The sequence below is a fragment of the Pelodiscus sinensis genome, chromosome 2 (genome assembly GCF_049634645.1).
Source record: "Pelodiscus sinensis isolate JC-2024 chromosome 2, ASM4963464v1, whole genome shotgun sequence".
NCBI classification, from domain to species: domain Eukaryota; kingdom Metazoa; phylum Chordata; order Testudines; family Trionychidae; genus Pelodiscus; species Pelodiscus sinensis.
Window position 1 is genome coordinate 189362005 of NC_134712.1, and position 23203 is coordinate 189385207.

At 43.3% G+C, this 23203-nt stretch overlaps 1 protein-coding gene and 1 long non-coding RNA gene across 3 annotated transcripts in view; one reads left to right on the forward strand and one right to left on the reverse strand.

The window, feature by feature from the left end:
• LOC112547627 (uncharacterized) overlaps positions 1-23203 on the forward strand; it is a 132227-nt gene that overhangs the window by 84048 nt on the left and 24976 nt on the right. Inside the window, exon 3 of the long non-coding RNA XR_003091389.2 lies at positions 22272-22639. This is a non-coding gene — a long non-coding RNA (uncharacterized LOC112547627). The remainder of the gene's footprint in view (positions 1-22271; positions 22640-23203) is intronic.
• Positions 10125-23203, reverse strand: part of LOC102450669 (ubiquitin-conjugating enzyme E2 E2) — a 299468-nt gene continuing 286389 nt past the window's right edge. For both annotated transcript variants that reach the window (XM_075922064.1, XM_075922063.1), the window contains one exon: positions 10125-12038. In XM_075922064.1, coding sequence (XP_075778179.1) covers positions 11941-12038 — 98 coding nt within the window. In that variant the 3' untranslated portion in view covers positions 10125-11940. The remainder of the gene's footprint in view (positions 12039-23203) is intronic.

The window sequence follows — 23203 nt, forward strand, 5'->3', positions numbered from 1 at the left end:
TACTTTTCAGTATGCTTGGGGGGTTTCTGTCCACTGGGACAATGAAAATCAATGCCTGTAAGGCAATTTCATGTTTGCCCATAATCAGTTCTACATTCAGGGTCTTGATACTGCATAGTTGGGTTTGAAATGCTGCAGGAGAGTGTTTGTTTAAAAACAAATTCTTCTCTTAAAAATGCCCACTGAGGACTGGCACTTTTATTAGGAGAGGTGCTGGAAAAATAAATGTAAATGAATATAGGACGGGCAACCAGTTGCATGGACAAAAGTGGCTTGGGCAAATCCGTCCAATTAGGGAGGCTCCTCGAAGCAATAACTTGGCACTTGGACATAGAATCAGCAAGACGAGCTTCAGAGTCCTTTGTAACCTTTTTTTTTTAAATCTGCTGAAATTATTTATCTACTTTGACACAAGACACTGCTGAATCTGGAAAAAAAAGCAAAGCCAAAAAACAACCACATGAGGCCCTGATCCTGCAAAAACACCCACATGCACACACACACTTTACTATATTCAGTGTATGTCATTGTGTGTGAGGTTAACCATGTGTGTAAGGGCTTTGCTGGCATGAGGTCTAAGGATTGAGGGGCTCTCACCATGCCCTTGGAACTGTGTGGGTGACCCCTTATGTCCACAAAGGTCCCTATTCATTCCAGACAGGATCTGCACAGATGTAAGGGGTAGAAGGCCATCAAGGTACTTCAAGAACAGAGGGACAGTTGGATTTAGTGCATAGGGATCCCAGAGCAGGGGATAGGGGGAGTTTAGGAGTCAGGGCTGGGGTGGAAGGGCTGGGGGTCAAGGCACCATTCTGGGAGGGCTGTGGGGAGGGAGAGGCGAGGGGACAGGGGCTGCAGCCACACATAACAGGTTTCTGCTGCTCTTCTCCTTCCTGTGACTCAGGGAGTGAGGGGAAGGTTCACAGCCTGCTGTATTCCTCCTTTGCGCTCCCCTCCACAGCCAGGAGCAAGAGGAAGGCACCAGCTGAGCACTTTCCCCTCATTCCCTGGCAGTCAGAAGAAGACAACCCAGTACATGTGTGTGGGGGTCAGCTAGGTGCTAGGGCAGCCCTGGCTGGTAGGGGGGTGGTGGACACCCCCAGCCAGGCCTTTCACCTGCCTAGTTACCTGCTACATAGCAAGGCAGCCTGGAGGAGAGCCCTGGGAGCCATGCTTGGCTGAGAGCAGCTGCAGCCGAGCATCCCAGCTGGCCGGCTTCTTCTTGCCGGAGCACTGCACTGGGGTGCATCAGCTTACTTTCACTTCTGCTCTCAAGAGAAAGAGAGAGGGCATAAAGGCTTCCTGTCTCGTATCCATAGAGGACAAAGTAGAAGAAAACAGGACTGTCCTCTAGAAAAGAGAACGAAGGGTCCCCCTTGTAAGGGGGCACCTGCATAGATCCTCTTTCTAGATTATTGTCTTTTACCAAAGCTGAGGTGAAAGGCTTCAGTAATCAGTTTACCACGGCTTCCCTGTACCAAAGGCTCTGAGTTAAAAACTGACACGAATTCCCACGATCACTGACTTCTGTATTAGTCAGACAGAAATAAACTTTGTTCACCTCACATAATCGTAACAAGCCTTCCCCTTTCTCCCTCGAAATTTAGAAAAGCCCAGCAGCGCTGCCAATCCATGATCACAGCCTGCCAGGCCTTTAGTGGCAATCTCAGCAGAGAGGCCAAGTGTTGAATGGGAATGACGCAACAATTGAACTAGCCTATGGAAAGTCCTGGCTGAGACTCACTGGTGGAACAAGCAAAGATGTCTAAACCCTGCAATGTCCATTTAGCTCCTTCTGTTAGCACTTCATTCACTTTAATATATTATACTTTTCCACAAGTGTCTAGAAAAGAGCCCAGAATTTCTCCTTTGGCTGGGGGCTAGAATTCCACTCCCACTCTGTCACATGCACTCTGGGGGTTAAAATAAGGTGAACCCATTACCAAGGCAACAGCTAAAAGCTGGAAGTCAAGTACTCAGTGAAAGCGGTGGCTCTTATCCAAATCGGGCTCTTGGGAGAGGATGGTATTGAGGCATGGACAATTGCTGAAGGAGACAAGAGAACATCTGTGGGAAGAGGCATTTAAAGGGTAGGAATTCTGCACTGAAAAGCCCAGCATGGGAAGTGACATGTTTCCCCCCCCCCCCAACTTTTCTAACAGTTTAGCTGCCTTTTAACTAGGAGTAGCTGAGGTTTCTCTAATTAGCCAGAGGAATAAATTTTATGGCTTAGCTCTTGTCTATGAGAGACACACATTTTAATAACTTTTTTCTTACTAACCCAGTGGAACTACAAGTGCACAAAGTTACTCATGGATGTAAATATTTGGAGGATTATGACCAAAGTGAGTCTCAGCTCCACGCATCTGATCTGCTGGAAGTGAAGGTGCCATTCACTATTTCATTGAAGTGCTGTGTAGTGCTGCAGAGCCATTGGAGTTGGCTCTGTAGTGGACAACTCTTTATTTGTTTCCAATTGGTTATGTCTGTAAGGTGAGTTTTGCCTTTTATTTTATCAATGTAGGTGAATTTAATATACTTATATTGGGATTCACTTGTTAAAATTTCTGCAGGTGCTTTTGCTGTCTCCGGTCTCTCTCCACTAGCTTCCCTCCTTTTGAAAAAATTAGTAAGTGCTTCATCATCAGCTACTATTGGACCTTTATTACCTGCTTTTTTCCTGTGTTGTTTGAAATTACTACATCATACGAGGACCACATTTCTAGGGCTCCTCTAAAATAAATGCATAGGTCATTGGGAAGAATTCTGAAGCCTGCTAGTCAATTGCTCCTATCTACTTTTTTATTGCCAGGAATAATTTTAACATCATCATCTCTAGACTACTGATAAGTCATATAAAAATGGCTCAGAGAAAGCCAGTTACACATTTAACCCCTGATCCTACAATGCAACGCATGTAGGCAGCTGCTCCCCATCCCCCGGGCTCACACAGAGCTCTAACAACTTCAGTGAGGATTTACTTGGGGATAAGCCTCTGTATCTATGCAACTCACTGCAGGATTCGGACCATGTTGCAAGATTTTCTTTGTACTCATTAAAGTCACTCTGCTAAATAACATTCATTGTTTAAAGTGAGCTAACGTTGTCTATAGCGCAAGTATAGGTTTAGACAGTTTTAGGCAGTGTCATGGTAGGTTTGAATGACACACCGGCGAAGGAAGGTATATTTCATAAATATATTAATGGAACCCAAAATTACCCTTAAAATACAATCAGCATGGGTCTGATTTAACATGACAACAGGTGCAGATTGTCCACTGAAGACAAAATAACATGTCCGGGACAAGAGCACATGTTGCCAATGCTCATTTTGTGCTCATTTGCCAGACTCCTGAAAAGGGAAGTGTCACGGGGCAGACTCACCACCATGGTGCCTCCAGCCAGGAGCCCTGGGAATTAGCTTGTTGATTCACTGGACGCCTCCCTCTAGCTGGCATCTCCCCATGTTCTCGCTTCCCTCTCTCGTCCAGACAAGGGTCATTCTTGGACCACAGCGTCCTCTTCAGGACACTACACTCTAGCAGTGCCCACTCCAGTGTCTCTGAGCCCCCTTCTGGGGGCAGATGTTTATCTAGGTTTGCACTCCAGGGTCCTCCCCTCCCAAGGGGCATCCAGTTATCCTCCCAGGGAGCACCCAGCCTCAGTGACCCACTGTCAGTCTTCATCTAGACCTTGCTTCAGGGGCTAACTGCAGTCTGTAATGGCCACTCATCAGCGGCAAAGGAGTGTGAACCTGCTGCCTTTGTCTACTATGGCTGCTTCTCTGCAGCCCTAAGGGCCTCAGGCCTTGCTTAGGTACTGCCGTCTGGGTGCTTGCTTGGTCAGAACTTCCCCTGCCCTATCTTCCTTCCTTAGCACTGCTCTGCTTCCCTGGCTATCAGATCCCTCCAGCTCTCTCTCCAGAGCATCAGTAAGTCCCCATCCCCCCAGCCCTTCTTTATATAGCTCCCACCTGGGCCCTCATTAGAAACAACTGCCTTAGCTGGGGTTTTGCTCTCAGCCCACACTCAGGGCTAGGGTTTTGCCCTTTAAGGGCCAGTGCCCGTTACCAAGACAGTTTCCCCAATTATCACCTGTAATACCATTAACTCACAAACATCCCACTCTCCCTACCTTTAATATCATCAATTCACAGACACTTACCTTCCTTCCTCTCCCCCCCCCCCATCCCCCTTCTGTTCTGCAATGTGATTTGTCCTTTTCATATTTGTTCATTTTTTTAATTGTATCCTTTGGTATATATGGTTGTGACTACTTTCTTCCACTATTTGATCTGAGGAAGTGGGTCTGGCCCACGAAAGCTCATCATCTAATAAACCATCTTGTTAGTCTTTAAAGTGCTACATTGTCCTGCATTTTGCAGGAAGCTCTCTGTATTTGTTTCTGTACTTTACTTTTAATGGTATATCTGTCATTAGGAAGACACCCCTGGATTTGCAGCCAAAAGGTGCTCAGGCTGTTCTATGGCCCACTAGATCTCTACAGCGCGCTTGCTGGTGAGATGTAGAGGACTAGCTGATCCCACGGTGTTGGCTCTCTTGGTTTAGAGAGGCCAGATGGAATGAGGAAGTGAAATGAAGCGCTGAAGTAGAGAGTGTGACTAATTCATTTAAAAAAGAACAAAGTATTTGTCACACCCAAACCAGCAAAAGATATGTAAATATTTCCCTAATATTGCTTTTCAATGCCAGCAATTGCCAAAGTTGCCATGGGGATGCGATGCAACTCCCAAAAGGAATGGGGGAGCTGGTCTGCAAAGCAATCTCTCTATTAAGATGCAGCACACATTGGAGTTAAGAGCTAAACAACCGCCTGCAGCATACTACTTGGTTGTAAGCTTTCATAAATCCTGGCAAAATTCACCTAGTTTTAAGTGACATTATGAATTTGAAATACACCAAAGAAGCCAGTAGGCTTTCTGAGGTTCACCTAAAGTGGGGGAGGTTTCCAATTAAACTTAAAAACCAAACTCAGATTAGTTCTTCATGGTTTGGTACTTTGCTTTTGCTTGGCCAGGATCCACCCCTCCCGCTGCCAGAGGCGTAGCGAAGGGCGGGCAGAGGGGGGCAGTTGCCCCCGGGCGCCACGCTAGGGGGGCACCGGGCTGGGCTGGGAGCGAAGCGCACGGCTGCTTTGGCCCACGTGATGCTTTTGAACAGAAACCGGGAGTTGGCTAAGTGCTTCTGGCTCTACACGCTGCGCGCTGAGGCAGCAGGGCCGGGTGGCAGCAGTGGCCACTTTAAAGGTTAGATTCCCTAACTGGGCCGTTCTGTTCCTCCGGTGCCTGGCCTGGGGGGGGAGGGGGAAGGATTTGATGGGGGGGGGGCACTCCTGGCGTTGGGGGGGAGCTTGTTCAGGGGGAGGGGTGAGTGCATTCAGATGGGGTTGCTGGGGGGTCTGGCTCAGGGGGAGGGGTGAGTGCTTTGGGATGGGGGCACGGGGGGGGCCTGGTTCTGGGGAGGGGTGAGTGCATTGGGATGGGGGGCTGGCTCTGTGGGAGGCCTGAGTGCATTGTGATGGGGGGATGCTGGTGAGGGGCTGGCTCTGGGGGAAAAGGTGGGTGTATTGGGGTTACTTATAATTTTTTAAAATAAAAGATACTTTATAACAAAAGGAAAAACTTAAAAAAATAATAATCTGGTTACATTTTAACGACTAACAAACATATAGATCAGGCATGTCAAACTTGAAGCCCACTGAGGGCCACAAATGAAAACTGATAGCTTTCAGGGACACCAAAGAAAATGTACTTCCATTGGAATGTTGTAATTATTTATTATTATAGATTATGTTTTAGGTATATTTTATAATATTTTTCAGGTCTTGTTTTAATATAATACAATAATTTGATGTGTAAAATTGTTATTTACTCATAAAATTTTAATTTAAATATAAATTTAAGGTACTTTTAAATTTTGTATGGGATACATAATTTGTTGTGTTGAAATAAAAACAAGTATAGACCATGGTCAATCGAATAGAACAGGCTTCTGTGAAAATTTCAGATACTTTGTAAGTTCGAGATTTTGCATAAACATATAATTATTCATGCAATTGCAAAAGATTGACATATATTGGATATAAAATTAATATACATTTTGTGATTTTATTTGGAAATAAATAAATAAAAATCAAAACAAACAAAATATCCCCCTCCACTGCCCCAGAGCCAGGCACTCCCATATCCCCGTTCTAACCCAACTCCCCTCTGCTCCCGCAGAGAACCTACCTCTAACCCAATGCCTCCTCCCTTCCCCAGACCCAGGCACTCCCAGCTCCTCCCCCCCCATACCTAATGCCTGGGTCCCAGAGCCAGTGTCGCTGCCGCCACGCATTTCTTCCTCAGGTGCTGGGGAGGCGTGAGCACAGCAGCCAGCTGTGAGCAGGCACTTGATGCCTGTGCAGAGCAGCCCAGCCAGCCATGATCTGCACTTGGTCACGTGCTCCGAGTGGGCAGCGGGCTGCATGTTATTCTTTTATAAAATGCAGTGGCAGGCCACAAACAATTTTGATTGGGCTACATGCAGCCCGCCAGAAGCCTTTTTGACATGCCTGATGTAGATGGTATCATGAGCTTTTGTGAGCACAGCCCACTTCCACCCACAAAAGCTCATGATACCATCTACATAATGGGTGGGCAACAATTTTTGCCCAGGAGCCTGTTTGCGGGGACTAAACAGGAAGGGGTGGAGCTACCCAGACCATGATTGATCTGGGGTGGGGAAGCCCCTTTGTCTTCTTCCCACTAGGCACCCATGTCTCTGGTAGGGCAGGAGGAGGCTTCGTGCGCTCCCCCACCCCCAGGCCAATCAAGGCTTCAGGGTGGGGGAGCGCGGGAAGCCTCCTCCTGCCTTGTTAGGAGTATGTGGTGCTTGGAAGTGCCGTGTGCTGCTCACTGGGTGGGGGCAGAGCAGAGAAAGCTTCACGTATTCTCCCACCCCAAGCCCTAATTGGCCTGGGAGCGGGGGAGCAGCAGGGCCTCCCCAGACTGGATCCGACCCATGGAGGCCCTTTTGTCTACCTCTGATCTACATGTTTTGTTAGTCTTTAAAGTACTACTAGACTGTTTTGTTGTTTTTTAAGTTTTTCCTGTTACAGATTAACTCAGCTACCCCTCTGAAGCTTATAAAAAAGGTTCTATACTAAACCATTCCTTTTTGCCTCCCTGTTTTCTTTTTCCTTTGGTGAGTTGGGCAAGCACATTTTTTTTTTTTTACCAAAACTCCTATCAGACATGCACACACTAGCCGCTCTCCTTCAGCCGGTGCTGGATAATCAGAGCCTCAATTCTAAAGGCTTTGGCATTACTGAAGTGATAGATCACCCCGAGTTTTGTTGCCAATTTTCCATCTCCTAGTCATAGCAGAGACTTGGGCTTAACGTGGCTTTCTCCACTAGAAGTCTTATACATGTTTGGATGTTGTGATTGTGAACACTTGGAGAGGCAGTCTGCTCAAGGCAAAGTTGGCCTTGAATCTTGATATCTATGGCTTCAGTTGAATGGCTTATGTGAAATTTGGAAGAGGAGCTCAGAGAGAACTCTCTCCTTTACTTAAGGATAGAATCTCATGGCACCCTGAAGGAAAAAGTCCTCATGGCAAACAGAAAGCCATGCTTGCAGCAGGGTATCCTCAGCCTTAGCCTACTTACTGCTTCAAGTGCCTTCAAGAAAGCGAGGATGATTCTTGTGTTGTGTGTTAGTTTTATTTAAAAGTTTTTCAGAGCGTTATTTTAACAGGTAAATTAATCTCTAAAATTCATAACTCATGTAGTTTTTCGCTATGCAATAATGTGAAAAACAATTAGGTTAACTAGATAAGTAAATGGGCAGTTAGGCAGCATTACAGATTGCTTACAATACATTTATTAGGTATCTTGTTAGTATTTAAAGTGCTACATAAATTTTTTTCTTTTTGTTTTATCAAGTTCAGACTAATACGGCTACCTCTCTATTACAATACATTTGATAGGCTGACAATCTTTTTTACTTTTTATTCATTAAAGCAATGTATTACTCATTTGCTATAAAAGTGGTTTTAAATGCTTGAATGAAATATAGTGATGACATTCATATTTAGGTTGTATAACATTAATTTCTCGCATGTTTTATAAAACTTACATATTTAAGAATTTGACAATTTTTATGTAAAAGACATGAACCTAATGAGAATGGGATATGAACAAATTAAAGAGAAAAAATATTTAACAGAATGTAAACCACAAAACTTTATAATTTATATGTCTGTCGTTAGTAAAATAAGTAATTAATTAAACAATAAATATCCTAAGAGGTGGATTATTTACAGTGGTGTAGTGAGGGGGGGGGAGTGGCCCTTGGGTGCCACACTAGTGAGGTGCCAGTATAGTCCCCTTACACTCCCCGTCATCCCTCTGCTCACCTGCTCCTCCTCTGCCCACTGCCACTGGCTGGAGCTATCTCCTCCATGTCTCTCTGCCCCCAGCCCGACCCCCTCCACCTCTGCCAGAGGGTTAGTGCATACGGGACCCAGCCCCAAACTGGAGGGAGTTGGGTAAGACACAGTACAAGTTCCTCCCACTCCTCCCAGGGTCGGGCTCAGCTGTGCGCCAGGTTCAGGGACCCACCATTTGGTGTGGGGTGGGGCACCAATTTTGCCTTCGCCCCCCAGGCGCATAACACCCTTGCTACGCCTCTGCCTACTGCTACTTGATTCTGGGATGAGGGAAGATGGTACCGTTCTACTCTGCACATCTTTATTGTCTTCAGGTGGTGGCTGATGAGATGTCAGAGATTTCTTAATCCTACAGTGCCCTCGCTAGCATCTGAAATCCAGAAAGCCAATCAAGCAGCAGTAACAGGAGAACAAGAAGGGTTCAAGTTCAGGCCCTGCTGCTTGAGGCTGCCAATTCCTCACAAGATACAATTTGAGAAATTAGACGAAGGGAGAAGGTATCTGTCAGCTGGCCAACGCTATTAAACAGAGATGAGAAGGAAAGAAGGTCACTCACCATAGAAAGTTAAGAGACTGGGCTGTTGGAAACGATTATTGCAGTTCCATGTAGAGGCCCTAAATCACCATGCCAGGCACTGTACATATAGACAGTCCTTTCCACAAGGAGCTTATAATGTAGTAATAAAACAAGAGACGAGAAATAGGAACATCAAACAGCCATGAGGTAACAGACACAAAACAGGTCTGCCCAAAAAACCAGTGGTATCAGACCACCAGCACCGTTATTTAGGCATCATAGCAGAGAGGTGTAGGGTTTTTTTTTTTTTTTTAAAGAAACCTGAAAGGAGAAAAATGAGGTTGCCTTGAATATGTTTATGGTGAGTTCCTCCCATGCTCGAGAAGTAGCGGAGGAAAAAATACTGAGTTTTGTTGACTACATGGTGAAACTAACTTTGCTAGATTCAAATGGCTTCATACAAAACTTTCAGTTTGATTTGGAGAGAGTGAGTGTGGGTGAACCTGAACTGCGAGCAACACTTTGGAGAGAGAAAGACACATGCTGAAACTCTTGCAAATTCCAAACAGTAGATTTTCACTCTGCTCCAGCAAAGAAAAGGCAGGATGTATGGATGACTAGAGACATTGCAAGAGTGGATTAATAGCCTCGGTGCAATGTGCTACCTTCATAATTATTTCCTCTTTATCCTATTCCCCCTGGGGCTTGACCACAATCTCCTGTTCTCCTGTCATCAGGATTCCAGTGACATTAAAACTAAGACACTGCTGTTCTCTCCAGGACTTCATGTTGATTGGAATATTAACAACAGTCAGGTGGCTAATGTAATTTTTTTTGTTTGTGAACTTGTTTCCCTTTTTTAGTTAACTTAAAACAGTGGTGGTGAAAACAACTGCAGGTAATAAATATTTTCTAGACAACCAAGGCCACACAGTAATAGACCAGTCTACTTAATTAGGAAGCTTCTGCCTAATGTTATTCAAAACCACACTCATATTTATTTTAAACAGATAAAATGCCAAACACACATAGTGGTAAGTCTACAATGTTTCAAGTTCTCAGACATATATTACAAAATAGAACAAATTGAGATTATTTCTTAAGACCTACCAGTAGCCAAATTATCATAAAGGTATAAGTATATAAGAAATATCCATGGCTCTGAGATTAGATTTATTTGACATGGTATAGTACATCTTGATTATGCTTTGTAATGTTTTAATAATAGATTTAAACAGCAAATGGATTTAGGGAACATTAACAAAAGGTGGATGAATGTACAATAAATATTAAAGCAGGACAGAAAACAATGCAGGCTTTTTAATTTTAGAAAAGTGACATTCCAATTTAAAAATCTGATAATATACTTTCCACTACCCACAAATATTAGTTAATATATAGTTTCAATCTATTTATTAAATGTTTACCAGACAGGTCATTTGATACAAATCACTTTCCTCCCCCTACCAACTTACCCCCATCCTGGCAATGCAGCTATGAGCTCAGAGACTACCAGATTCTCAGATAATATTAGTGTATCATAAATGTAAATACTGAGCTCCAAAGACTTTAATAGGTTTTTTTATATAAGAGACACAGTGTGCTGCATGCAGCATCTATAATGTTTAATTAAGGAGACAAGGATTTTCCAGCATGCCTTTGTAACACAAAGAGCATTCAGAATCAGCACCAGAGTATACATTTTCCAAATCACAACACCCACACATTTCCTTAGCTGAGCAGAAGTTTTCCTTCTATGGCTGCATACCTAAAATTAGCCTGAAGGTCAAATCTGAATAGAAATACCCTTGCCATTGGACGTGCTGAGAATGATTGGTATAGTGGGCTCAATTTTGTTGTTGAAAACCTTGATTTAATTTTTTGTTAAATAACAGTTGCTTTTACAATTACAAGAGTCCGGGGAAAGGAAAAATGAGCCCTGCTGAACAAAATCATCAGCCCATATCTACTTTCACGGTGGGGCTATTTTTGTAACCAGCTGCTCCAACTATTAAAACAAGATGGATATAGAAAAGAAGAGTTATAGGAGGTTTCAGGGTAGCTGGGCACCACGATGTAACAGGGTAGCTTTTTAAATGTATTTAAAAATGCTTATATTGAAGTTTGAACTTATTGAGAAATTCTGCATGTTAAGACACTTATTGTCAAGGATAAATTAAAAGTTCAGGACTAAACAGAATGGCTTAAGTTGCAGTGGTATTATGCAAGTATAATTGCATGCACAGCTATTCCCTTTACACTCTACAAAAAGCAAAAGCACTGTCTTACAAAAAGTGCATTTATCAGCCACAGTGTTTTATTGAGTGCTTTAATAATACAAGTGTACATCAACTGATCCACAGTCAAAAGTGGCAGGTCCCTAAGAAATTTACAAGCACTTTTTTTAAAGTAAATCAAAATACATATTGTTTTGTTCAACCCAATAGCCTTTTGTGTGGGAAACAGAAGGCTAGTGATAAACACAGTCTTAGTAATGCACAGTGATTCTTGATTTTAAGCTTTTGTACAAAACTTGTTCCCAGTAGCATGCACCCACCATTAAAGACTTCAGTACAAAAAAATAACCCTAAACACTACATTTAAGTAGAAACAAGATATAATTCTGAATTTATTTGTTTTCCCCAAGACCACATGAAAGGAAAAAAAACCACACATCAATACAAAGCTTTGTGACAAAGCGCTATACTATTACAGATCCAACATTCTTTGCACTGATAACCAAAATTCCCTGTCTACATTTGAGGGAAGCAACTTTCAAGTTAACAAAAATGAAAAACCAAACCAAACAAACAAAAACAAATAAAAATAAAACAGGAAGAAAGGAAGGAAAACCTTTTGTCACAAAATTGTTCAAAATTTAATAAAAAATAAGAACGAAGGGAAGGGAAGGGCTATTGATGCACTTAGTGAATGTGCTTGCACAGGTCCAGCATGTTCTATGGTAGATTCCTATGTAGCATATCTCTTGGTCCACTGTCTGGCCATTCTGTCATGTTCTGCTCTGTTAGTCATATACTGAGTGGCAATACTTCCAACCAGAGGGTCAGCTGAAAAGAAAACAAAACCATGAAATACTTGTCAGTCTTTGAAGGACTGTCTGCTACAGCTGGAGTCTAATGAAATGTTATTAAAATCAGCTCAATTAAGCTCTGATAGGCTTAATCTGAAGAACAATGTGCATTTATGTATGCCTTTCCATTTTAAAATAGAACTGCAAATAGGGAGAAATAATCAAGACGACATGGAGTGTTTTTAGCTGTGTGATTATCAATAAGTTGCTGGGCAGCCCATTTAAAAAATTATACCTCATAGCACTTCAAATACTTGTTTCATTAGTATCTGAAGACAACAGTTACATAAAATATTTCACAATACAGATCATTCTCATGACAAGAAGTTTATTTATGATATCCAGCTCCTTCCCATTTCTTCCAAACAATTATACTGAGCACCAGTCCCATCTTCGTGTGGAAGGAAGTGTATGAAAGAGTTTATGGATTTTTTGAAATTTTAATAGCGTAAAAATAAGGAATTAGGGCAAAGCACACAGTTTCCATGGGAATTAAATACATTCCAGTGTCTTGGTACTGGTGTTTGTTTTATGTGGGCTTTTTGCACTTCTGGCCAAAAGCATGATCAGGTCTTCCTGTGGTACTTTCACACAACCCTTCACTTTTCCCCACCCCCAAAAAAAGAAATATGCACAGAAGACCATATCTCACATAACACTGGCTTCATAAATGGCTCTGTGAGCCATTCAACCAACCAGCCTCTGGGAAACTCCACAACTCCACAACCAAGTCCATACATACCTCTCAAGGAAAGACAGTACTTAACCAATGTTTCTCCCTTTCAGGAAATAACATTTTTTCAGTTTAAATCAGGTACAAATAGGGAAGCAGTGGATATAGCTCTAGGTTGAAGTGCAGAAGATTTGGATTTTATTCTTGACTCTACTATTGGCCTGCTGTGACTTGGGCAAGTCAGCTCACTTGCCTGTGTTACTGTGTTTCTACCCGATTTTTGTCTGTCTTTTTATTTAGATTGTAAACCATTTGGGGCAGGCCTAGGACAGTCTCTTCCTATGTTACTACAGTGCCTAGCACAACAGGACACAGGTCTTGGCTGGGACATCTAGGTAGTACAGTAATACAAATAGGGGGAAATATTCCCTCTCCCTTCCTTGCACATTTTAGCAGGGTCTGAGCACAATCTGGTTCTAAATTAGCTTTATTCAGGTGAATTAAAAGATAAAATATTTAACCCCATCCTTCATAATGACCATGTACTTTTTCTATACTTCCTTTTCACAGCACTGTAAGACTGATTCTCATTTTCCATAACTAAATATCCAGATTTATTTCCAACAGTAGAAATTTATTGATATAAGAAACTACTTTGTTTAGTGTGATATAATTCATCAGCTACAATACAGTTCATTTTAGAAATCAAGTGGGAGTGTGTCCAAACAATGAAAAGCAGAGGAACAAATTGTAAAAGTCATGTACATTTTTGGCATGATCAGAAAAATGCAAGAAATAGATTCAAAGGAAAAACAAAGTAAATAATAACAAACTTAAACCACACTTTAAACACCTGAGAAACTGAGGAAAAAATCAGAAAAGAAATTTATTATTTCGCCTCCCACCCCAAAAAAAATCACGTAAAAGATCAAGCCAAAATACAGGCTTAAAAATAAACAGGCAGATATTGTGGTGACGCGTAGCTCTGTTATAATTAAGGTACCAAACACCTTACTGATTATAACAGTGGTCCCCAACCTGTGGAGGTTGCCGGGCGCCAGGGGGCGTGGCCGTTTGCCCACCGGGCGCCAGGAGGCGGGGCCCCCATAGCCGCGTGCGCCCCCCCCCATAGCCGCGCGCCCGGGGCCGGCGCCCCCCCTCCAAGTGCCCCGGGGCCACCTCCAAGGGCCGCGCGCCCGGGGCCGGCGCCCCCCCTCCTCCAAGCGCCGCGGAGCCGGGGCCGGCGGCCCCCCTCCCCCCAAGCGCCACGCACCCGGGGCAGGCGGCCCCCCCTCCCTCAAGCGCCGCGCGCCCGGGGCAGGCGGCCCTCCCCTCCCCCAAGCGCCGCGCGCCCGGGTCCGGCGCCCCCCTCTCCCCCAAGCGCCCGGGGCCAGCGCTCACCATGCGCCTGGAGCCGGCTCCGGCACTGTGCATGCGCCACGTGCCCAGGGCCAGGCCAGCCCCGAGCACGTGGCGGGCGCACACGAATGCCCCTGCAGGCGCCATGGCGCCCGCGGGCACCATGTTGGGGACCACGGGTTTATAATAAATTAAGAAGGAAGGGCCTGATCCTGCAAATACATAGACACCCCCCAAAATAGTGCCAATGAGAACACTATAGTATTGGGGCCCTTAGCATTTGTGAAAGTAAGTGTTGATTTAAGAGCATGTACAGCTTCCCCAGACAGCTCAGATAATGCAGAGTAATCCTGACCTACAGCATCCCTGCCTCGGCTGTAATGACACTCTTGAACAGAGATTACCCTCTGTGCAAAATTATGCGGTGGGTTTATGATGAACATAAATATTGATTGCAGTGAAACCATATTATGCCTAACTCAGGATTTCACCATCACCGCAGATGTTATGACTAGGATACATATTATTAGCTTGCAGAAGACCCTGCAACTCCAGTGACTTTTAGACATTGGTTCCAGCAACTTGTTAACCTACTATTGTATGAAGTTTCCAACTCACTGGCTGGCGTACTTAGCATGCTGAAGTAAATCTTATTATAGAATATCAGGACTGAAGTGGCTCCAAGTGAAGTCAGAAAAAAGAGACTAACAAGTAAAGCATTATGCTTTAGAGTACCAGTGGATTCTATGCAATAGAGCATCTTATGGTTAAAAACAAATAGACCAATAACCTGCTGTTGCAAAACCAGTGGACAACAGCAGTCTTCTGCACCTCAGATAAGGCAATCTGCAGTATATTGTTTTGGACTGTGGATATACAAAAGGCAAGATTTTGTAAAGAGAACAAAATTACAGCTGAGTGTAGTGCAAGAGTACTCAAAAATCAGGGCAGCAGTAGGGTGGAGGACAGGAGAAGATCCTCTCGCTTTGGCCAGAAACACTGCCTGGTGGATGAGGTCTGGCCAGTTCTGGTCTTTCATAAAGATACTAAATTGCAATGATCTGACTAATCGTGTAGTCAATACAATAAGTCGATCAGACCGCTCTGCAGAGCCACAGCAGCGATAGTGCCAGGAGGTGGCTCGAGCCAGGACTGAGCAGTCCTGCCTTGTGCCAGTTTTGGGACCCACCCGCTCTGCGGCTCTGCATTTAAGTGTAGTAAGAACTGCCGGGCTCTTACCGCATTTACAATGCAGAGGTGCAGTGTCCAGACCAGCTCTGTCTGCCGCGAACATGGGCTGCTGTTGGAGCAGCTCCCCTATCCCCCCCTGCTGCCTCTGATAGTGGAGGCGGAGGGGGAGAAGGGGAAGGGGGAGCTGCACCACAGAGATGGTGCTGGGGGGAATTGGCTTTTAAGTTGGCTCCCCCCAGCACCGGCCCCAGTTTCCCCACCCTTGCAGTGGGGGGAATAGTTGATATTCCACTCGACTACCCAATAAGCTTATGCTTACAGGCAGTCAGTCTGGGTGCCCTTCATCAGAAAAATTCTGATTCTATCCAGTTCAGAACACATGGCAAAGGATAAAATTCCATGATGATGTTCATGATTGACAGTGGCAACCAACGGAACCAATGTTTGAAGGAGTCTCTTGGTTCATTAGCAACAGATCTGTGACTGATAATTTTCAAAATGTGGGAAGAATTATGTAATTCTCATGTTGCATTGGAATTCATTTTACTGCATCTTTAGTTTTAACTGCTGTGCATAGCTTAACATTGCTTGATGGGCTGATCTATAATTACTTGCCATGTTCTTTTGCAGGGCACCCAACACAATTTCATAAGGACAAAAATGTGTTCCTCAGCTCTGTAATGATGCTAACCAGACTTACAACCCAACTCTAGTCTGATTCCCTTTTCAAGGGAGTTCATGTATTGAGGACTTGGATGAATCCAGATTTGGTCATTACGAAATTTCAGCTTTATTTAATGCTAGTTATACTGCTTTATCATTCACAAGACAGACTATAATTCTCCTATAAAACTACATTTCCCCAAAATAAGTGAGATTGATTGCTATGCTATATTTTAAACTGATTGTACTTTTGCAGCTAATTTCATGTGGCAGCAAATAACAATTTCATAGCAGAATTCATCTCTTGGGCTGTTAATTCTGTTTTAAGAACACAGCAAATGTACTCTAATGAAATAAAAAAAAATGAGATATTGTGCCTCCATCAGCCATGAAATTCCAATTGCTGGTGTCAGAGTGGTTAAAGGAAGACTAATTCAGGCTTTTACCATACCTTAATATTTCCATTTTATTTAAAATTTCATTGGGGAAAAATATCTGATGCTGTGAATTGCTATAGTATCAGAAGGGGGTTGCAGAAAGTTTACTGGGGTTAAATAACACAGCGCTGTAGAAATCTCAGAAACCAGTCAGCTGAACAAGAAAAAAAAACCAAAACAATTGATGCTTACTGAAAGGTTTGATTCTGCCCCCTGAGCTATAGATCTTCTAGCGTAGAAGAGTTACTGGGTGGAAGGTAAAACTTGACTAGTCTGTTTTCATTGCCCAGGTTGATTGAAATGCAAAAACAGTACATAGAAGGCATAAATCAAAGTAAATTACTTTAAAACTTTGCTTTAAATACCTTCAGGCACAGTCAAGATTTCAAGTAGGATGGGTATACTGGAGTAATTCTTCCTATATGGTGATTAGGCAGCATACAGGTAACTATTGTCAGCTGAATTTTGTTTGGTAATATTAATGTAAACACCTGTGTAGAATGGCATATATTCCCATATCGATTTGCTTTAAAGTCAATTTTTTTCAAAGATGGCTATTGCCATCAAACACCAGTATTTATACTTGTTATTATTTACCTACTTTTGAAAAACTGACCCCAAAAGTCTCACCATAACCTTCTTAAACTTTAACATGATTACAAGGAACCTGCAAATGTAAATCATTCACTGGAACACCAGTTAGCTTAGGAGCAAAAAAGTAGATAATGCTGATAGTTTAACAGGCTACGTCTAGACGGCAAGCCTTTTTTGAAAGATACTTTTGAAAAAGAGCGTTTAGACTACAACCAGTACTTTTGAAAAAGCAAGCCACTTTTTCGAAAGAGATCACCTACGCAGTCTGGATGCTCTCTTTCTAAAAAGAACAGTTTGCATTACATAGCGCCTTTTTTCGAGCTGTGGAGGGGTGCGGAGTTTGTTTGTGGTGTGTCCTCTGACTCCCACAGCTGGGCTGCAGCTCCGAGAGGCAGGAATCACTCCCAGTCCCCAGCTGGAGTCAGGGGAGCAAATTGCACTGGAGTAGATGGGGAAAGAGGAGGTGGGTGGGTGCCAGCCTCTATGTTGTGAGATGGGCATGGGGAGTTTGTTTGGGGCATCTGATTTCCATCTGGGCGGCAGCAAGAGTCAGACCCTCTGTCTCAGCACAGCAGCTTCTAGTGCAGGGGAGAGACACAGGAATCTCCCCTGGGTGGGGTGGAGGATTAGCAGTCTGCATAGTCGGGTGCCAGAATTTCAGGTGGGTTACGCTGGCATGTTGGGGCATGGGGCTACATGGGAGATGGGGTGCTGCTAGGGAAACTCCCTTATCTCATTAATACAAAGGTGGGAACTGATCAATATATGCTCTGGTGCCCATATATTCTGGTGTGAAGTGCAATTAGTGTTTCATTTTCATAAGATCTAAATCAGCTTACAAATAGAGTAACTTCTTTATGAACTAGCCAATTAGCCCGTCATAAGATGGGATTTTCAGGTCTCTCCTCCATGTTGGTTTACTCTCCTGAGCCTCCAGTCTCTCTCTCTCTCTCTCTCTCCTACTGCCTTCCCAACCTCTCTCTGTCAGTTCTCCTCCGCCTCCTGCCTCTTTCTCAGTCTCTCCTCCTCCCCGTCCTGCCTCAGTCTCTCCTCCTCCCCGTCCTGCCTCTCACTCGGGGGACCGCGGAGCTCAAACAGCCATTTGGGCTCCACATGCCCTGTGCTGCATGGGGAGTGCAAAGCCAAAACAGTCGCTTGAGCCACTTGCTCCCACACAGTGGCCCGGCTGAGCGGCGCAGAAATCAGCTGAGTGCCACTGCGGGAGGCAAAGGGGGGTGGGGCGGTGACATTCACGACCAAGGGGCGGGGCCTGGAGCCGCTGTCATGCTGCACGTCACCGCCCTGCCCCCCTTTGCCTCCCACCATGGCGCTCGGCTGACTTCTGCACCGCTCAGCTGGGCATCCCAAATGGCCCCTTGCTCCCCTGCAGTGTCCCAGCTGAGCGGTGCAGAAGTCAGCCAAGCGCCATGGTGGGAGGCAACAACGCCACCTGGAGGGAACAGCCAGCATTTCATCGTTACAGAATCTCAAGACATTGGGCTACTATATATATGATGTATCTATCCATCTACTGAGCTTAACTCTTGGGAGAGTATAGCATAGAGGAATATCTCTTTTAAATGAACTAATATATTATAAAGGAAGTGGGACTTAGAACAAATAAATTATGTGATAAGATAAATAAATAGCTATTTCTGTATGAAAAACAATAACAAATTCTAGAAAATTGTTCAGTGTTTACTAAAAAAAGATTCACTAAGAACCAACTATTTTTAAAAATATAAATGGGAAAATACAAGTACAGTTGCAGGATAACTAAGAATAGTTTTTAATATCAATTGCATGGTAAGTTGAAACAGCAAAAGACAGTATGTGAAGAACTTACTGTAAATTATACTGGTGTAAAACCAGAGTAAATACCCTGAAGTCAGTGGAGTTATTCTCAATTTCCACCTGTTATAATTAACAATGGATGTAAATCTGTCTTGTCTGAAAAGAGGATGGAGGAGATTAATCTGACAGACTGGCCTGGACAAATTTAGATTCTTGTTGCAACAGGATGGTAATATATTTAGGCATCAATAGTTTGTTAAAATATCAGCTGTGCTTGATGTAGTTGCCTTAGAGTGCATGTGTCTCAATAGGTGAAATCAGCTGGAGGCTGACTACCATTGTTGACACAGATTAGATAAAGTAGCAATAATATGACCTTAAAGAGATATCACCCCTGACTAATAATGAAAAATAAGTAAGACAGCAACCTTTATCCTTAGAGTACTAAGTGAAGGGTGTATCAGAAGCTGGAACTTGAAGATTGTATGAAAAATGACTTGGCGTGTGAGAAATTTGCATTTTTAAGACTCAAACAGCTCAGGAAGAGTTTATTATCAGAGATAGTCTGGTGGTAAGGGTACTAACTGGAGACAGGGCTCTGCCACAGACTTCCTGCAAGATCCTGGGGAAAGTCAGCTAGCTTCTGTTTTTACATCTCCATCCATAAAATAGGGATAATACCTCCCTACCTCTCAGTATGAGGTGAGTAGATTAAAAATTGAAGTTGCTCAAGTACTATGATAATGGGCACCAAAGACACATAATAGATAGGGAAATCCTAGTATATGATATAACAGGCTTAACTTTAAAGATGGATTCCAATGTATTTGAACTTTTAGTACTACATACTGGGTAGAAACTAAAGCAGCCAGCTAGATACTAAAGAATATACATTCAGGTTTGTGTGGTAGGGTACTGATATACAAACTGATCTTCTGGAGTGATATGTTCACTGTGTGTGAACATAAGTGAGCTCTGCAACCCAATTTTAACACATCTGTTGTTCAAACTCTCTGAATATGAGGAAGTGGAAATTCTTTTGTCTAGACATGCTGTCAAGTAACCTGGATGCATGTTGTCTAAAGCCACAGACTGGTTGCCTCATACAAAGACATACCATAAATAATATATTATCAGATCCATTTCCTCATATTCAGAGAGTTTAAACAACAGATGTGTTCAAATTGGGTTGCAGAGCTCACTTATGTTATTATTATAGTTCTTAAAGAAAATGGCTGGTGGTGATTTGTGTGTTAGAATCATAGGGTTGGAAGAGACCTTAGAAGGTCATCAAGTCCAACTTCCTGCCCAAAGCAGAACTAAGCCCAATTAAATCATCCCAGCCAGGGCTTTGTCAAGCTGGGACTTAAAAACCTTTAGGGATGGAGAGTCCACCACCACCCTAGGTAACCCATTCCAGTGCTTCACCACGGCTTTGTCTACACTGCGAGTTTTTGTGGCAGAAAATACGCTAATGAGGGACTCATTAACATAAGTCACAATAATATTAGCATACTTTCTTCCATTTCTTTTTGCACAAGGGGTATTTGTGCAAAAAGAAGCAGTGTAGCTACTTCCGTTTTGCTCAAAAGCCCCGTTTTGCGCAAGATCCTTATGCCTCTCCAGGACAAGCATAAGGATCTTGCGCAAAACAGGGGGTTTGCGCAAAATGGAAGCAGCTACACTGCTTCTTTTGCGCAAAAAGAAACAGCAGAAAATATATTAATATCACAATTTATGCTAATGAGTCTCTCATTAGCATATTTTCTGCCACAAAAACTTGCAGTGTAGACAAAGCCCACCTTCCTACTAAAATAGTTTTTCTTTATATCCAACCTAGACCTTCCCCACTGTAACTTGAGACCATTGCTCCTCAATTCTGTTATCTGTCACTACGGAGAACAGCCTCTCCCCATCCTCTTTGGAATGTCCCCACAGGTAGTTAAAATGTTCTGCCAAGACAAATACTGTAATTCTTATTTCTTGTTTTAACAAAGCAAGAGTTTGAACAGAGCTGGTGTTAGCCCTTTGGGGGCCCTAAACAGGAATATTTTTGTTTGCCTCCCTACTATGTACTAAAAAAAGCGGGAATGGGGGCCCCTTGAGCTGCTCAGGGCCCTAGAGTAATTGCTTAGTCTGTTTATGCCTAGTGCCAGTGCAGATTTTGACTCAGCAGTGAATAGCACAAATTCCAGTTCGTTGGGATTTATTCGCAGGGAGTATGTTCTCTGGGATCTCTTGAAGATTTGTCCCTCATTAAGGAAGAACATGCATCCACTGACAGTGTAAATATGCTGGAACAATTCTAGAATCTTCAGTTAAATAATCTCTTGACACAAGTTCAGTGACATCCTTTCAAGATACAGACAGAATTTTCCTGGAAATGATCCTCCATATGACATCCTGAACAATATTTCCTTGTGGAGAATTAAGTGGGAAAACACTCTTTGAGAAATGATCATTTAGGGGTGACAGTCACAGACAAATACCAAGTGCCCCACATTATTCAATATCACTTGATACAGGTGTTGTGGCCATTCTTGCTGTCATGTCACAAGCATTGCTAGTTATTTGGTTTATGCTTGGCTACCTTCAGACCTTTCCACAGTGTTTTCCTAATGAAATTCACTTGATGCTCCTGGAGAAGGAAAGAGGGGATTTCAGAATCTTTCTTCTATAAACTTGACTGGTGCTTGACCATAAAATCTGGCAGCTGAAAATATATGCTTGTATGAATGATTAGTTTTAGTCTGTTCATCATTCATATTGGATACAGAGTATAGTTCAAGTTGTGAATGAATTATAGAAATGATATATTCTCAGTATCTTTAGAAATAGAGGTGGCTCTGAGACAAGAATGACGATCTTCAGCCAGGACTAGTACTATGCAAAGGCATGGCAATAAAAAGAGACTCATAGGCAAGCAGCCACTGGAGGGGGCAGAGAGATTTATTTGAAAATAAAATAAAAAAATAGGCTCACGAGGCAACTGTTGTGCTTATACGTCTCCACATGACATGATATTGTAGTGGATAGATGAATACTTTCCAAATCCAAGGATCACAGAGCAGGTCTAGGAGATACGACATATCCTGTCTACACTTGTGGTACTATCACTGAAACCACTGGTATGTGGAGCTGTACCAGCAGATAGTCCTACCATGACAATTGTAGGAGAAATGGAAAAGCAGATAAGGTATGCAAAACAGATCTAATTTTATATTTGGTAAAATAGGCTTACTGGGATGACAAGATTCTTATACATGAGAAAGGGAGTGGAAAGCTACTTATCCTAGAAATTAAGTTGTGTCTAATATTCTGTCCAGAGGCTGAGAGAAGAAAAGGGAAGCTAGAGGGAAAGTGAATCTGCACTCTGATAATGTAAGACTTTGTTACTGCATCTAATCAAGGGAGTAAATAGCTTTGCTTTTGCCAAGCATAAAATGACATATGCTCACACACCATGTATTTTGATTTCATCTGCTTTTTCTCTTTCTAGGTTTTTTATGCAGTGTAGTTATAGCTGTGTCCAGGCCCACAGCTGGGAAGGGCAATGTACATAACTGCCTAAGGGCCCGATGATTCACAACGGCCCAAGGCTCCCAGCTGCTGCCACTGCTACTGCGGCAGTGATGGTGGCCAGAGCACTGCAGTTGGCACTGAAGAGTTGGCAGCAGGAGGCTAGCTTCTAGCCCTGCCCCACCTTGCCCAGGAGCCTGGCAATTCCATGTCAGATCCATGATATTAAAGAGACAAGGTGGATGGGGTCATATCTTTCAGCGGACCAAATTCTGTTGGTGAGACACAAGCTTTGAGAGCCACACAGAGCTCTTCTAAGGTACTCCCAGTATCACAGCAAAATGCAAGGTGAGTCCAATAAAAGTCATTTCCTCACCCAAATTGTCTTTCTAAATACTGATTTTTTAATTAGATGACTGAGTCCAAGATTCTTTTGGGAATTTCATGTAGACCATTTGGAGAAGTAAAACAACCTTTACAATGGGGTGTGTGACTGGGGCTGATGCAGACATACCTGAGCTAGCTAACCGGAGTAGTGAAGGTGTGGTAACATGGGATTCAGTGCTGCCTGCACAAGCTCATCTGGAATCCTGGGTAGCTATTCAGGTGTCTGGCCGGTGCTGAAGGCCGAGCTTCGCTTATCTGGTACCCACACTAGCTAGATTAAAGCAAGCTTGGATGTAAATACACCTTATAAGAACAATACCCTAAAAGAGCGCCTGGAGCCTCCTCTGCTTGGTGTTCTCAGTGAGAATGGCAGAGATTAAGGAGTCCTCTCTGATTAAGTTTGTTTTGTGGTCTAGTTAATGTCCCAAAAAACGCCTAATGGGCATGGATAAAAACTGAATTTCAGGTGCTCAGGGTGACAGAATTTCATTTTGGGTAACAGGAAGTCTTTTACCTACAAGAGTC